The sequence below is a fragment of the Ctenopharyngodon idella genome, chromosome 24 (genome assembly GCF_019924925.1).
Source record: "Ctenopharyngodon idella isolate HZGC_01 chromosome 24, HZGC01, whole genome shotgun sequence".
NCBI lineage: Eukaryota > Metazoa > Chordata > Actinopteri > Cypriniformes > Xenocyprididae > Ctenopharyngodon > Ctenopharyngodon idella.
The window spans coordinates 11,902,444-11,919,862 of record NC_067243.1 but is presented as its reverse complement, the minus strand read 5'-3'; the positions used below and the strand labels follow the sequence as shown (position 1 = coordinate 11,919,862).

General features: G+C 37.0%; 1 protein-coding gene across 6 annotated transcripts in view; it reads left to right on the top strand.

Annotated features, from left to right (window-relative positions):
* The window catches only part of LOC127507115 (cytosolic carboxypeptidase 4), a 232,046-nt gene that overhangs the window by 48,462 nt on the left and 166,165 nt on the right, over positions 1-17,419 (top strand). For 2 of the 6 annotated variants that reach the window (XM_051884019.1, XM_051884022.1), the window contains exon 1: positions 845-2,472. In XM_051884019.1, coding sequence (XP_051739979.1) covers positions 2,352-2,472 — 121 coding nt within the window. In that variant the 5' untranslated portion in view covers positions 845-2,351. Of the gene's footprint in view, positions 1-844; positions 2,473-17,120; positions 17,274-17,419 lie in introns of those variants that run through there. The other 4 variants (XM_051884017.1, XM_051884020.1, XM_051884021.1 and 1 more) reach the window with 4 other exon arrangements.

The following is a 17,419-nucleotide window of genomic DNA, read 5'->3' as shown; positions in this document are numbered from 1 at the left end:
TTGAAAACCCATGAGCTAGATATAATATTTTATATTTTAATGCTATTGATTTATGTTTGTTTACTTTCATTTCCCATTGGTAATATACTTCATTTTAATTTTTTGCAAGTGGGGAATTTGTCAATAAAATGATAAGAACAGGTTAAATTGTATTTTTAGGTTAAAATATTGCATGTGTGTGTTGGTATGTATGTGGGTCAATGACGTGATGGGTCATTTTTTTGTCCAAAGGCCTTAATAATAATAATAATAATAATAATAATAATAAACAAAGATACGATATCCAAAGTATGTAAGGTAATACAACTAGATCTCTTTTATTTAATCCAAAAGGTTTTAATTATATTAAACACATATAAAAGTATTTTAAAGATTTTGAAGTGTCAAAAGGTCATTTGGTTTAACCGTCCAAAGGCCAATACAGCCATTTCATTTGTGATTAAAATATCTTAAAATGTAATAAATGTATATATTTTTTATTCTGGCATGATTTTATAACATCATATATCAACATAGTGCAAAATGGTATTAAAGAAGTCGTTGTTTTGTTATGAGAAAGAATGTCCGGAAAAATGAATTTCAATGATGTCATTCGAAGTAACCAATATAAAGGGACCATTTTGGATCAAGTCATCCGGTCAATATCATGTGACAGGATGTGACATCATTCAGACACCTGCAAAGGACCACATGGTTGTGAAGCAAAGTAACTAACTCTCTTTTAACTATTTGAAAAATTCATGTTTTCACTTGCTCATACGCATGTCCCGAAACATCAGGTCATTCGGTACAACCGCTGTAAAACATGGAAAATGTTGTAATATTTTAAAAACTTGTACTAAATATAAAATGTTTGATTGTCCTTTTGCTTGCTAGCTAGATATCAGTCTGATAGCATTGTTTGAAAATGTCGTCATTTGGTATAACCAGAAGTGTCATTCGGCAAAACCAATATTTTGGTTAAACCAAATGACTTTTTTGGTGACAAATTTTGTCCATCTTGTAAAAAATGACAAAGGCAGTGTTTATTGATTATAAAAATCACATAATTTCATTGTTAACACTTAATAAAACTTAATTATATCTCAATATCTGTTTTTTTACACTGTATTATCACTTGGTTGCTCTCTTATTTTTTCTTTTTTTTTTAAACAGTTAATGTTAATGGTCTGATTGTAAACTCTTTGGTGGCCATTCCATCTCTTGGTGTTCTGGATTCATAACTTGGGCCTGTGATTTTTAAAGTCTGTCCCTGCGCTGCTGAAGCATGCGTAATACGATCAAGTTCACTTCGATTCGAGTCTGAATACATTTTCTGGGCCAGTGCATTGAAACCACTGCCTTGTCTCTGGCTTAGCTAAAGAGATGGTTAAATTTCATTGGTGGCCATAATTAACTGTTCCATCTGCAAAATCACCAAGGGAGTATCCTCCATTAGTTGTCTAAACCTAATCCGAGGCCAAAGGCTGTTTGTAAAGAAATGTGCTGATCTTTACTGTTAATACATGCAAGACTGGCAGAGTTTTGACGGCATATGCTGCGGTCATTAGGAGTCAGATCATGAAATTGTAGTACTATAATAAAGCCACAGACTTACTGCAGTGCTTACAGCAGCTTTTGCTGGGGTAAAAAAAGGTTTAGGACTTAAAAGGCACGCAATGTGAGGCATATCTAATTTTACATGTTAAAGTGCCATACTAAACCAGACAGGGACAGCCAGGTGCCAAAAGAGAGGATTATATGGATTAAATAATATTTTTGTATATTTTAGCAATTATCTATCTATCTATCTGTCTATCTGTGTGTCTGTCTGTGAACAGAAAAACATTCAAAAGCATTTAGAACTTGTAATAAATCTCAATTTTTGTAATGTGTCTTTTGAAAGATGGCTCATCATCGTGGGCATTACATTTCATGTGGGTTCCACTTGATGGATGACCGTGATGAGAAGATGGTAATGTCCCTCATCATTTTAAACTTTATGTACCAAAGATATGCAGCTGGCCACTAAGAGGGTCACAGGAGAGCCCTTGGGTTATCCCGCCATGACAAATGCCCCCTAAAATAGCAAAACTATAATCCTACTGAGAACCCCATAAACTTTCCAGCAGTGCTTGGTTTTATGTAAATTGCACTGTCCATTTGCACTTGTTGCCAAACAGTAAAATCTGACCCACATGACGTACTGCTGGTGCTCTAAATTTCAAATGAAATGCTCTTGCTGTGGAACAGTTTGTAAAGAGGTTTCTATGCAACAGAGGTTGACTGCACTTGGTCTTTAGAGCTGATTTGATTGAAGGCCATTTAATTTCTTTCTTGCCAGTTCCTCTTCTCCTTGCAAAAAGCACAAGATGAACATGGAAGACACGCGTGAAGTCATGTCTGGACCCGATGCCCCTGCACAGGCCACCCAACCATGGACGTTTTCCAAATCATCTTTGATTAGAAAGCTGAGACAACACTTAACCATTTGTAAGTATATTCATTTTTTAGTCATTTATGCAATATAAGAGAATGTATTTATTATTTATATTTATTTTTTTTAATAAATTTATCTATGTTCCTTTGTATCAGTAAAATGCCCATTGTTAAAAAAAATATGCAATAATATAGAAAAACATGCATTAATTTAGCAAACCTGGCACTATTTTTTTCACTAAAAGTGTATAGTTCACCCCAAAAAATGAAAATTATGTCATCATTTTCTCACCCTCAAGTTGTTCCAAACCTGTATGAATTTATTTCTTCTGCTGAACATATTTTGAAGAACATGGGCAACCAAATATTTGGTGAACCACACTGACTTCCATAGTATGGGGGGAAAATACTATGTAAGTCAATATCAACTATTTTCTTTTGTGTTCAGCAGAAGAAAGAAATGTGTACAAATTTGGAACGACTTGAGATTTGGAACAACTTGAGATTTGGAACAACACAAGTAAATTCTTTTTTTATGTGAACTATCCCTTTAATGTAGTTGGGTTGATTATTTTGCCTTGCCATATTTTTAGATTACATATTTGTTTATTTTTACAGTTTAGGGTTTAGTGTGATCACAAAATCATTATTTATTAGACTGGACGGTTTTTTAAAAATCAAATATTTGTACAGATATAGATTTTGTTTTTCGCTAAAAAATCCAGTAGACTGGTATGCAGTGCACAAATACGAGTCTAACTATGTGAAGCTTCACAGTGTCTGTTGCTGTCATCTGTGTGACAGTTTATTTAGGCGAGTGGTGCTAATGGCGTTGCGTCCCTCAGCTGATGATGATGAAGCAAACCGAGCGTCAGATGAGCCCGTTGTGGTTTTGCAGCCCTATATATAGACATCTAAGCTATCTGTGAAACTGAATAATGTTCCGAGGACACACTGTGATCTGGCACTGGATTGATTTTTTTAATAAATTTAGGAAAGTGCTCAGTGGTTCTGGGCAGCTATAAGGTGTTTTGTCATGTGGGAACATAAATATATGGTCAAAAGTATGTGGACATCCAAACAACATCCCCATATGAGCTTGTTGATTTCAAAATCATGGGCTTGAGGAGATGGTCTTCTTTCAGCTTCCACTTTTCTGTGAATGTTTTCCACTAGATGATGGAACATGACTCCAGGGATTCATTCCCGTTTAGGCACACAAGCATCAGTGAGGTCAGGGACGGATGTTGGGCAAATAGGGTCTGGATCACAGCTGCTGTTCCATTTAATCTGAAAAAGGTGTTTAGTGGGGTTCAGGTCTGGGCTTTGTGAGGGTCAGTCAAGTTTCTCCAAGCCAGACACAGTAAATCATGTTTATGGACTACAGTGTGTGCTTTCAATTCTCAATAGCCTATACCTAAATTGGGGTTCATTATTAATGTAAAATGCTTACTAAAAAAAATATATAGGGTGAATTCAGGGTGATTGGGACTCTTTTTGTCTTTAAGATGACTTGGAAAAAGTGTACCAATCAACCTGAATTCACCCTACTTTATTTGTTTACCTGCATGCCATGTGGCCATTAACCAACATCAGAGAGCCATGAACATACGAAAGTATTGTTAAACTATTGAAATATTAGCTTACAGTTTATATATATATATATATATATATATATATATACACACACACACACACACACATTATATATATATACACATATACATATATGTATACATCAATTAGATGTCAAGTGTTAGTCTTTCAGTTTCATTATCATCCATTCAAAAGGGAAAACTTAGGAATCATTTTGTACTGTGATGTAAACATGGGTTATGTAACATACTGCATTGAATTCTAAACAGTAGAGAGTGTCATTCTTGTTTTGTAAAGAAATTTTAAAGAAGAAAAATGCTACCTGATGTTAATGTTTTTTAGGTCTATGTTTTATGATTGACAAAGTGAGTTTGTTGGGTGAAAATCTTTGCTAGTGTTTTGGAAGAATGAGTTGATTTGAGACATGTATAAAGTGTTTTTAGTGAGTTTTGAAAAAATGACCTAAGTTTTGAGTCATAGCGATTGTAAAAAACTGTCAAAGGGGTTCACTGACAAAACAGTTTGGGAATCTCTGCATTGCAAAACTCAATAAGTTCAGAATACTCAAAACATTTGAGGAAACTTTTAAAGTAAGTAGAATAACACTTAATTTCAACATTTATTTATACAGTCTGACGCAAAGCATGTTGGGAATTAGAAATCTGTTGAAACTCAACTCAATCATATTAAGTTCAGCTTACTACAATGACATTTTGAGTTCACACAACTTTTTTCTATTAAGTACACTGAACTTTCATTATTATTTGAGTGAAATAAACTCATTTCATTTAATTAATATCAATGTTCGGTTTTACAGTGTGGCCTAAATAGTTAAATAGCCCCAAAACTATTTAATTATATGACTAAAAATGGTGCTCTCATCTAAGTACATTAGTTATATAGTAAGGTAAATGATTATATTTGAAATACTGTGACATGAATGGACATGTCACATTATGGGTTCTCAAAAGTAGAATTTGGGTAAACTTCTAATATATATATATTTTTTGCATTCCCATTTGCTTTAGTAGCAAAAGAAAAAAATCTATGATAGCGTTTCAAAGATTTTCCAATAGACGAAAAAAAAAGGAGAAATATTAAGAAAACACACATGTGCCACAACCTGAAGAGAAACAAAATATGAAAAAAAAAATCACATCATTGTTGAAAAAGTGATTACATCATGAGATTGAGTATGTATTACGATTGCCGTCACTCCCTCAGCTGTTGTGTTAGAAATGCCCACCCAGCAGAGTTAAAGTAACTACCCTAACTAGTTTTATTAAATGTAATGCCAAGGTAATACATAGTAACAGAACGTATAGATTTTTTAAAAATGAAAATGTAAAAAATTGTTAATAACTGTGGAAACGTCATCGCAGGCTGTGAAAAGGGTAAATTGAAACTTGATCTGGATTTTTGAGTGAACTAAGGGGTAGTTCACACAAAAATGTAAATTCTGTCATTTTCTCACCTTCATGTTGTTTTAAAACAGTGTGACTTTTTTATTTCTTCAGTAGTCCACAGAAAGAGATTTTAAGCAGGATGTTCTATACAATGAAAGTGGATGGTGACCAGGGTTGTTAAGCTCCAAATGACAAAAAAAATAGAAGTACCATAACAAGCCATACTTTTAGTCTTCTACTCACACTATATCATATGAGTTTAGAAGACTTGTATGTACAGTTATATGTCCATGGTCCTTTTTGTCATTTTACAGCCTATTGTCACACAGCATCCAATGTAGAAGGTCTGGAAGACTAGATTTGTAATGTAAAACCAGTGGTTTTGTTGTGGTTGTGAAGTTTCTAACTGTTTGCTTTTAAAATGTTTGTGGTAGTATTAATTTCTAAGAATCCACAAAAACACTTGTTTGATTGTAATTCTGTGCAGCTTTCCAATATTTCCTCTGCTCTGATCATGCTGGTTTGCGGCTAGAGAGTAATTACCGACGGTCAGCCATTTAAGCAGAAGGTTTTGCAATAGTGGACCATGCCTGAGAGCTTTTCACATCACATAAGATGTGAAACTGAAATGCAGAAATTCATTTTGCTCTCATAACATCTGTTCCCTTTTATCTTTCATCATCCAGTAAGGGTAAGATGAGAGTTAATGAGGATATAATCAGATGAGGATAGTTTTCTGCCTTTAAATCTCATCTGCGCTTGCAGCAGTAGACCTTGGCTTGCTTTTATTTCATTATTTATAGAGAAAGATTTAGGAAGTGTGAGGTTTGTCATACTTTTAATTTCTGTTTTTTTAGTCAGTTTCTGCAAAGGCACATACTTTAAAATTTGATTGAAAAAAAAAAAATTATCACACCGTTATTTTAATTTATATAATATCCATGAAAAAAAATGGCCAAATAATGGGGCATATTGCTAAATTGGGCTATTGACTCCTGGCTTGTGAACCAATTTATGAGCTTTATTTTATTTTCTTACAAAATATAAACGACATAAAGCTCTCTTACAGTGTTTTATGTGAGGCAGCATGTGTGTCTGTTCTTATCATTTCCCCAGAGTCACAGTTCAAATGAAGCACCTTAATTAACGTAAATGAAACTCTGTTTGAACTCAGTGGCTGTAAATCCGAGACCCGGTCTTCCCATTCCCTACGAGTCTCTCATAACTCAATGTGTCCCGTCTGCATATATCTCCTTTGATTACTGCTGATGTTAATTGCCCTGCTTATACTGGCCACTGAGTTCATAAAGTCTCAAATGAGCTGGGCTGAAATACTACAGACCGCTAAATCCAGCAGTGTATTATGTATAATACATGTAAATAGTGTTTACATGTTAATGCCATTTCCTGTTAGTCTACTCAAGAGTGTGCTATTAGCTGTCATGACCATGTCAAGAGCTGTCATGACATCCTTCTGCTGTGGTTTATGAGGATGTGAGGTACAGCGTGACCACAAGAGGGAGATAACAAGCCATGCATTGTAGGAAAAAAACAAATGTGTTATAAATCAATGTGGCTCTCAGCTGGTTTTGCTTCAGGACCCAGACTGTATGCTGAATATCAAGTGACCAAAATAATTTATAGTGCAAAAATCAAACATTGAAATATATTAATATTATGATGAAATGCACAGGCCGAACAATGTTCAAAATTAAATATGTAAATAACTATCTAAAAATAATAATAAATTTGACAACAATATATTGTGCGCACGATTTACTAATTCGTTCCCTCGATTTATAAATCACGTGCATGATTTATAAATCGAGGGAACGAAATTAGTAAATCGTGGGCACGTTTTAGTAAATCGAGGGAATGAATTAGTAAATCGAGCGCACGATTTAGCCTACTATTTTTTTCCTGCATGTCATGTCCGGGGCTCCGTATTTAAAGGTGGGGTAAGCGATATTTCAGAAAGGCTGTTTGGAACTTAGTCGGACTGACACACCAGAAAACAACAACAAACATGTAGCCAATCAACATTAGTATGATGGTCGAGGAGAGGGAATGAGCAAGAGGAAGATTTGAAGAAAGACTGCCGAAAGAGAGATGAGACACATTACAAAAGAGAAAAGCTCAGAAGAATATAACTGGAATGAATGGTTATGACTGGAAAAGATCTTTAGGACCAGCGTTAATATTAGAACAACTTTCCAGCGCTGGAGAGAGCTAAGCGGGCAGGCCTGAAAAAAGACGGTTTTAAGATGTGCACTAACGACCCACTGAGAATGCGGTATTTAGCGTCATTGTTAGTGCACTCGGCGAGTTCGAGACTGACTTGGTGCAGGGAGGTTAGGATTGGAGGGTGAGTTTTGGAGGTGGAGCAATGAAGAGAGGGGTGTTTATTTCAAATATCGACAATGTCCAACAGCGTTTTTGAAATATCGCTTACTCCACCTTTAAATAGGCAAATTATTAAGAGTCTGACTGGATCATTGTTGCTGAGATTGCCTCAAAATAAATATTGTGATGTTATTTCCATCAAAAGGTGCATCAACTTTTGGTCTAGGGCTGGGTATTGACACAAATTTCAAAATTCAATTCGATTTCGATTCACAAGCTTGCAATTCGATTCGATTTTGATTAAATTTGATTCGATTCAATATTGATTATTTTGGATATATATAAGGAACAGTACATGGCAAATTTTCTCAAGGAAAAAAAAATCTCTCAACTAATGCTGTAAACAATACATGGAAATCAGTTCTACATTACTATGTATTGAAGGTTAAAATTAACTGATTTGTATACAAGCACTTAAATTACTGGAAGTTAAGGAAGTTTTTATAATAATAAAGTTAAAATACTAACTTTACAATTATGTAATTATATTTCTACTCCAATTCGTTTTTTGAAATACATTATTTAAATGGTGGCTGTTATAAAAACTTGACGGATTTATTCAAACATGCATTAATTGAAGAACATTATAAATTATAACGAATGTATAATATGGTGCATATTTAGCCAAATGCTATTCTCTAGAGTTCAGTTTTATAGCTGACTAACGAGTTATGGTCACTGGTTTCTGAGGTAAATGTGACGTTACGTGATATTGCTACAAGCTGTTTTATTGACGTTTTTCGCGTTTGAAACACTGATTGAGCTATTCCATGAGACAGGATACGGATTTCGGTAAGTTGTACTGTATCTTTGAACATACCTTTGGGTATTCATTCATGTTTATTTCGCGCTGTAACTGGTATTAAAGCGGAGGAGATCAGTTCACGCGCGCTTCACGTTGCTGCCTCTCTTGATCTGAGGCTACAGCCATCTGTCACGCCACATCAAACAAATTTTTTAATTTCGTAATAAAATGGACAGAATTTGAAATCTGAGACTTTGTTTCATATCAAAAGTAACAGAGCACAAAGCTTATTGCCATTTATTAGATGGGAGGCGCGCTACATGTTCTGTTCATTCATCAACTGAAAACAGACTAGACTAATCGATTCTTGGGATTTAAAGGATAAGTCCACTTTTAAATAAAATTTTCCTGATAATTTACTCACCTCCATGTCATCCAAGATGTTCATGTCTTTCTTTCGTCAGTCGAAAAGAAATGAAGGTTTTTGGTGAAAACATTCCAGGATTATTCTCCTTATAGTGGACTTCAATGGCCTCCAAACGGTTGAAGGTCAAAATTACAGTTTCAGTGCAGCTTCAAAGGGCTTTAAACGATACTAGACGAGGAATAAGGGTCTTATCTAGCGAAACGATCGGTCATTTTCGAAAAAAATACAACTGTATATACTTTATAAACACAAATTAACGCCTTGCACGTGCTGCGACTTCCCTATTCTACTTACGGAACGAACGCGGCGCCAGTTTCGTTTTTTTTCCATAAGTTGAATAGGGAAGGCGTAGGACATACACCGTAAGCGTTTCGCTAGATAAGACCCTTATTCCTCGTCTGGTATCGTTTAAAGGCCTTTGAAGCTGCACTGAAACTGTAATTTTGACCTTCAACCGTTTGGAGGCCATTGAAGTCCACTATAAGGAGAATAATCCTGGAGTGTTTTCATCAAAAACCTTAATTTCTTGTCGACTGACGAAAGAAAGACATGAACATCTTGGATGACATGGGGGCGAGTAAAATATCAGGAACATTTTATTTAAAAGTGGACTAATCCTTTAAGAATCGATATCGGTTTGTAAAAATGAGAATCAATTAAAATTTAGAAATCGATATTTTTTACCCAGCCTTATTTTGGTCAAGATCTTGTACTGACAATGCAAGAGGTGAGCACTCTGTAAAGTCTACTCCAGCACATCCCAAAGACTTTCAATGAATTTAAGATTTGGACTTTGAGGTGCCAATTCATGTGTGAAAATGATTCTTCATGCTCCCTCCCAATCAGAATTTGAGCCTATTTTCTATTACATAATGTCTCATTCACATGCAGATTAGCACAAAAGCATGTATGGATTTGCTTTGTAGGCTAAGCAGCTGATGATGTCACATTATGAGCACACACACGTCATAAATCTGTAAATTTATGAGTGTTACTGCTTATAAAGGGTGAAAATACATTTGATAGGAGTTGATTTGAATATTTAATTATCTAATTAATATTTTGTGTAGAATGTGCCCCTCCCCCTTCCCCCAGTACCAAACAGATATTTACTCACTGTGTTCCTGCAGCTGCAGTAAATGACTGATGAAATTTCAGAAAGACCCCTGGCTTCCCCCCTCCCCTTCTTTCTCTCTCTCTCTGTACATGGTTACTTTTTTATTGTGAGGTTGCTAGTGCAGGATTTGAGTAGGTGGGAGAGCGGGAGGACGGGATAAGGATATTGGAGTGGGGTGAGAGAACTGGCAGCAGATCCTGAGGTCAGATTTCACTGCCCTCTCTCTGCATGTTTTATGGAAAGTGCTATTTCAGCCATCCCCAGCATGCGAGTGCCAGAGCTTGGTCGATTGCTCATGTTACAGCCGGCACTTTGAGTGACAGTCAGGCTTTTTGGCTCACAAAAGAGCCCAGTGGAAAATCCTGAGCCTTGCCGCGGCGGGATACTTCCACAGCGCAGGTCCTGTTGCGTTGGGAACAAAATACAAGATGCACATCCCATTCAGGTTGCAGGACAGGTGGGAAAAGAGTGTTGTGTTTACTGTGGCCCCGATGAAAGGGGGAGATACGGAATTGGCAGTGAACGCTGTACCCTCTGATCACGTCTCTCTCCAAAAATACCATTAATGGCAAGAAAAGATGCTTAACGTGGTATTTTTAAGTTAGTGGACCACGAGGGAATGAGTCATCCTCTTTAATTTGATGTTGAGATTTGCAGATGGCGATTAGACTCTTGATCAACAGTGTATTAAGCATCACTGGCTGCTGTCAAGTAAATATTTTGACAGATTTTTCTGATAATTTCTATAGAGAAAGTTGGTGGGCCCTATCCATAGCTGTCTCCTTTATTTATATAAAAATTATAGCAAGATGACCAATGTATAGATGCCCTTTTCTGCCTTATAGTTTAAAATAAAGTCACAATAATGAAACAATTTTGAGATATTAAGCCACAATTACAAAAGTTAAAAATAGTTGGAATTGTAAGATAATAGCTGCAATATTATTATTTTTATAAAAGTCACAATTATCTTGTAATTTATAATTAAATAATTGAGACTACAACTTATTAATGATCATAAATAATTTTGACTGAATAATTTTGCAACTTTACATGGTAATTGAGTTATAAATGTCACAATTATCTTGTAAAGTCACATTTATATTTATTTACTCTGAGATGAAAAATGGCTTTTAAACCCATAGCTTCACACAGAATCATAAGCAAAAGACCTCAGTTTCCTTTGAGATAAAAAAAAAATGAGAGCTGTCTTTTGATTTGTTGTGATTACTGCCATATTTCTTGCTCACTTTTCCATGGTTATCAGATGAAAATAAACAATCATCCACTCTTAAAACCTGAGTGAAATTTAATCTAATAACAAGTGGGAGCCAGCAATTTGAGATGTCTGTCTACGTGCATTTCATACCAAGGTTATCTTTTGCTAAGCGCACTAGATGACAAGTATGTCTGCTTAAGGGTCTCAGTATCCACATTTGCGTAATTCCCCTGTAAGAAGGTCTAAGCATGGAATGAAAATTGGCCTCGGATGTGAAATTAAAACACTGTTGTCATCACTTGATCAAGCCCACTTCCTTCAAAAGCATTAGAATTAAATTCAAGAACTGTGAACATTAAAACAGCTTGTTTAATGAACTGTAAGGGTATGCTTTGCATGGCTTTATACAGTTTTAACATTTTTTCTGTAGCGTTAATATTTATCAGATGCGTCAATCAGTTTGCAACCTGATGTTGTGTTCAATTTAAGTCTTGTGAGACTTAACACAAATAAGTTAATGGCTGATTTTTCAAATTATAGTGTGTAGTTAAAGGGTTAGTTCGCCCAAAAATTAAAATTCTGTCATTAATTACTCACCCTCATGTCGTTCCACACCCGTAAGACGTTCATTCATCTTCGGAAGACAAATTAAAATATTTTTGATAAAATCCGATGGCTCAGTGAGGCCTGCATTGCCAACAAGATAATTAACACTTTCAGATGCTACTAAAAACCTATTTAAAACAGTTAATGTGACTACAGTGGTTCAACCTTAATGTTATGAAGCGACGAGAATACTTTTTGTGTGCCACAAAAACAAAATAACGACTTTATTCAACAATATCTAGTGATCAGTGATTTTAAAACACTGCTTCATGAAGCTTCGAAGCTTTACAAATCTTTTGTTTTGAATCAGTGGTTCGGAGCGTTTCAAACTGCCAAAGTCACGTGATTTCAGTAAACGAGGCTTCGTCACGTCATAAGTGTTTTGAAATTTCAACAGTTCACCACTGGGGGGCGTGACTTTGGTAGTTTGATACACGCTCCGAACCACTGATTCGAAACAAAAGATTCGTAAAGCTTCGAAGCTTCATGAAGCAGTGTTTTGAAATCGTCCATCACTAGATATTGTTGAATAAAGTTGTTATTTTGTTTTTTGGTGCACAAAAAGTATTCTCGTTAATTCATAACATGAAGGTTGAACCACTGTAGTCACATGAACTGTTTTAAATATGTCTTTAGTAGCTTTCTGGCCATCTGAAAGTGTTAACTATCTTGCTGGCAATGCAGGCCTCACTGAGCCATCGGATTTTATCAAAAATATCTTAATTTGTGTTCCGAAGATAAACGAAGGTCTTACAGGTGTAGAACGACATGAGGGTGAGTAATTAATGATCATTTTTGGATGAACTAACCCTTTAAAGGTGCAGTAGGAGATCTGGGAAATGCTAACGTTAGCCTGCTAGCATTGAAAGCATATGTGACAAGTGGTGGCAAAATTAGTCACAATGAGCAAGTTTTCAAAAAATGTATTGTTATTTTCACAATCTCTATTAAAAAACCTTAAAAATGATGTATGACAAAAAAATTACCGAGCTAAAAAACTGTCTGAGACGTCTAGCGCTTCGGATCTGCCAGTCAGTGCGAGTAAGATCGTTTTGTTTACATTAGCATGAGTTTGAAATCACATTTCATTGGTTCAGACTCATGCCATCAAAAATTCGCTATGAATTTTCACAAAGTTGCAATGCTGCGGTTTAAAACGATACCAAACTTGGACTAATGAGGAAGTTGCTGAGGGGAAGCGCGTGGTGAAACGAGCAGAGAAAAATGACATTTTTCATGGACAAAGGAAAGGTACTCTTCTCAGAAAAAAAAAAAACACACTTTTAGATGTTTAATTACTATTTGAAGCATTTGAATCGCTGGATGAGGGCTTTATTATCTAATTTTTGTGAAAACATCAAGTTCCAAATCAACATTTTTGACTTTTTTTGCCTGTAGCTCGTAATTAGCCCGTGTGCATTACGGTAGTTATGGCGTGAACCAAGCATAAGCTCATTGTTTTGATTGTTGGCTGCTCTTTGTTTGCGGTGCTCAGTCTGTCTGCATAGCATGAAACGCACTGATGATGATGATGTCTGCGCGAACAGGGTGCGCGAGGGTATGTAAAAACATACGCTGACAGGCAGGTAGGACATCGTATTATCTCATTCAGACCGAATATAAAGATTGGATGAACATTTTATGGTCCTACACCTTCCACAGATGATATATATTTACAAAAATACATTTAGACTGTTTAACATAGTGACTGCTATCAGGATATGAGGAGAATTTCAACCAGTACAACAAAAATGTTTCTGTAGAGAATCTCCTATTGCACCTTTTAATGGTGCACATTGAGTTTTGTTAGTAGTGTTTTATTAAAATGAATGTGTTACCACATTTTTGCTTATAAAATGTTCAGCTTGGGTCCTGGCCAGGGTGGACTGCAATAATTTATTTTGGCTTCATAGTTTAGAGTGTGTCCTTGGTGAGACTTTCAAGGATTGCATCCAGCCCACACAGTTCATCAATAATTTCCTGATGCCCGCTGTGTACTTGATTTTTTCATTCATTTATTGATTTCAAGAAGCAAATGTTTGTATGTGCTTTCTTTTCCTCACTGAAGCACAGAGATTCTAACAGTGTTTGTGCTACTCTTTCTCTCTATCATGCAAAAATTGTAAACCAAAACAACTGACGCTGCAGAGCTTGTTTGTGAAGTGTTGTACAAAAGGGATAAAGGAGCCATGAGGCAAGATGTTTATTTTTGCTTTTAACTTGGGAATGTCTTACATCAAGACTTCAAGATGGATTGTTAACTGACAGCTTTGAGTGGCGAACACTCTTCCCAGGATCCTCAGCTCTGCTCTTATTTATTTATGGGCCTCTGAGTAGCTTGGCATAGAACTCTGTCATAGGTGCCCTGCATCACTCAGGTTGATAACTTATTTAACATGTTTGTGCTCAAAATGCTGGAAGAACAAGCGAAGTGCTGTTCCCTGCGTAAGGAGGGTGATGCCACAGGGAAGGTGAGTGAGAAAGAGGAGTGCTCTCTGTTGTTTTAGAGATGAAGTTAAACCTCTCTGTGAGGGACTTGATGGGGTCTGCTGAAAGGTATCCCCAGAAAACATGATTATGCTCTGCCTGCTTTGGCTGTGATTAAACTGCCCATGGCTTGCAGCTGGCTACTGGACCTGTGGTTTCATAAGCCCCTTGAACCTCCCGCTTGTTCTCGAGCCAGCTTCTGTACCTTGAGCTCTATATATATTTTGCCCCTCTCAAAGATAAACAATAGCTACAAAAACCGCCTCAGGTCCCACGCTTGTACCGTTGAAGTCGGATGCCTGTCAAGACCATCTTCTGCTCCCTTTGGTAGGTCTTGAAGCGGTAGAAACACAATCTTAGATTATGCATGGTCTTATTTGCACTGGTACAAGAGCTTCAACATTCTGCACTTAAGAATGTTACATCTATCTATCTATCTATTTGAAATTCCATTTAAATTGCATTTCTGCATCTTGTTGGCTGCCTCAATTAAAATTCAAGAATTGAATTGCAATTCAAAAGGGATTCGCAATTAAAATTTTAAATGGTGAACAACCTTGCTAACAAGGCTCATGCAGTTAGCTGCTTCTAGTTAAGAAGCCTACTGGGGACACCAAAGCTTTGCTCGTAAACCTTGCCAATCATTCTGGTTTTTCATGTGATGCTGTGTCTTGCAGCTTAGGTTACTAAAAGGGATTGTTAAATCCAAAATGAAAGTTATCATACTCACCCTCATGTCATCCCAATTCTGTATGACTGTCTTTCTTCTGTGAAACACAAAAGAACATATTTTGAAAGTCAATGGGATCTAAACAACATTGGATCCCAATGACTTTTATTGTATGGGCATTAAAGGGTTAGTTCACCCCAAAATGAAATTTCTGTCATTAATTACTCACCCTCATGTCGTTCCAAACCTGTAAGACCTTCATTCATCTTCGGAACACATATTAAGATATCTTTGATGAAATCCGAGAGCTCTCTGACCCCTCCATAGATAGCAATTTAATTACCACTTTCAAGGCTCAGAAAGATAGTAAAGACATTGTTAAAATAGTCCATGTGACTACAGTGGTTCAACCTTAATGTAATGAAGCGACGAGAATACTTTTTGTGCGCAAAACAAAACAAAAATAAGGACTTTATTCAACAATGTTAACACAGTGCAGCGCTTCCAGGTTCTACATCAGAGCGCTGACTCAGTATTGACCGACGCTGTTCACGTGAGCAGCACAACGCTTGCGTTTGATGCTGATGCAGAAGCTGGCCAACAATGAGTCGGCGTTCTGATGTAGAACCTGGAAGCGCTGCACTGTCTATACAAAGTAAACAGGGAAGGGAAGAAATTGTTGAACAAAGTAGTAATTTTTGTTTTGTTTTTGCGCACTAAAAGTATTCTCGTCGCTTCATAACATTAAGGCTGAACCACTGTATTCACATGGACTATTTTAACGATGTCTTTACTACCTTTCTGGGCCTTGAAAGTGGTAATTAAATTGCTGTCTATGGAGGGGTCAGAGAGCTCTCGGATTTCATCAAAAATATTGTGTTCCGAAGATGAACGCAGGTCTTAAGGGGTTCAGAACGACATGAGGGTGAGTAATTAAAGACTGTTTGAGGCCCAGTTTTGGGGGAACTAACCCTTTAATGCCATGCAAGTATACTGGTGTTTTCAGGCTAGCTAAGCTAAAGATGGATCCCACAAATCATGAAATTTAACTGAAATCCACACTTCACTTGAGCAAAATGTAAGGACTGCAAGTAAGCGGTTTGGAAAACAAGACCTAGAGACCAGAAGAGATTTGGCCCTCTGACAAGCTCTGCAGCAAGAAGTCACTCTCCTGATGTAAAGTGTTAATTAAAAGGTTGGGAGACGGCCAAGCAGTCGTAAATTTGTAGTTGTAGGCAGCCGTCTTTACAAGATATGCTTCTCCGAGCTTCCCATGCATGCCTAGCTATGGCGTTCAACAGTTTTGTCCACTTTCCGTCTTGGCAGGCTAATGTTCTTGCACCACATGAAGTTCCTGTGATTGTTGCAACTAAACATCACTGTCTGAACTTGGCAACCGAGTTGATGCTAATGGGGGGTTTAGATGGTGATTTACAGCTGTTTTGTTCTGATGCAGTTTACCAGAGCTTGAGGTAAAAGAATAACCTTAAACGTGGACAACATGGATATGCACACTTGTGCTGCAGTGATACTTCTTAGCTTTTGTGTCATGTTGATCAAAGGGAACCCATTGCATGCTTGCATAAATAGGGTTTATTTTCACTCATGCATTCTTGGCATAACATGCTATTCATATTGTGTGGTGTGGACAGACACCACACAAGAGGCCGAGACTCTTCCATTGGCAGCTTCTGAGTCTACCGCCCATGCAACCACACAGACACACACATATATAAACCCTGCCATAAGCTGTCTAAAGAAGCTGCATAAAACCACAACACCAACCCCCCCCCACAGAAAGCCATCACACCACCCTAGACAACTTGCGCACCCTGGACTGATTTACATCCCATTGGCCCCTATGGTACATTTGCCCCTGTTACTTTTTGTCAGGCCGGAATCCAGCTGGGGAGTTTACCCAAAGGGAGGGGGGCTTTTAAAAAACAGCCAGGTGCGACCCTTAAATTCAGGACTCAGCGAGTAGGCTAGAGTCAGTGGGAGGAGGTAGAAGCAGACAGGAATCTATATCGGACATACTTGCACTTTGTGTTATTCTTTGTCCTATATACTTTTGTGCTTGGTTCTGACTCTGACCATCCCAAGATGTACAACTACAGTAAGCTGGGTCACTTCACCTGGACAGCGACGTTGAGAGAGTGTGGAAGCCTCACTAATGGGGGTAAGCGAGAAGATGAATCTCTGCAATGCTCTGAATGCACATCAAGTCCTGCACTTGGCAAGAGCATGCCGTGTGTGTAAAGAGAGCTCACAACAGAGCTTGCACATGCAAATGTCTTGTTTTACTTACACACAGTGATCTTTTGC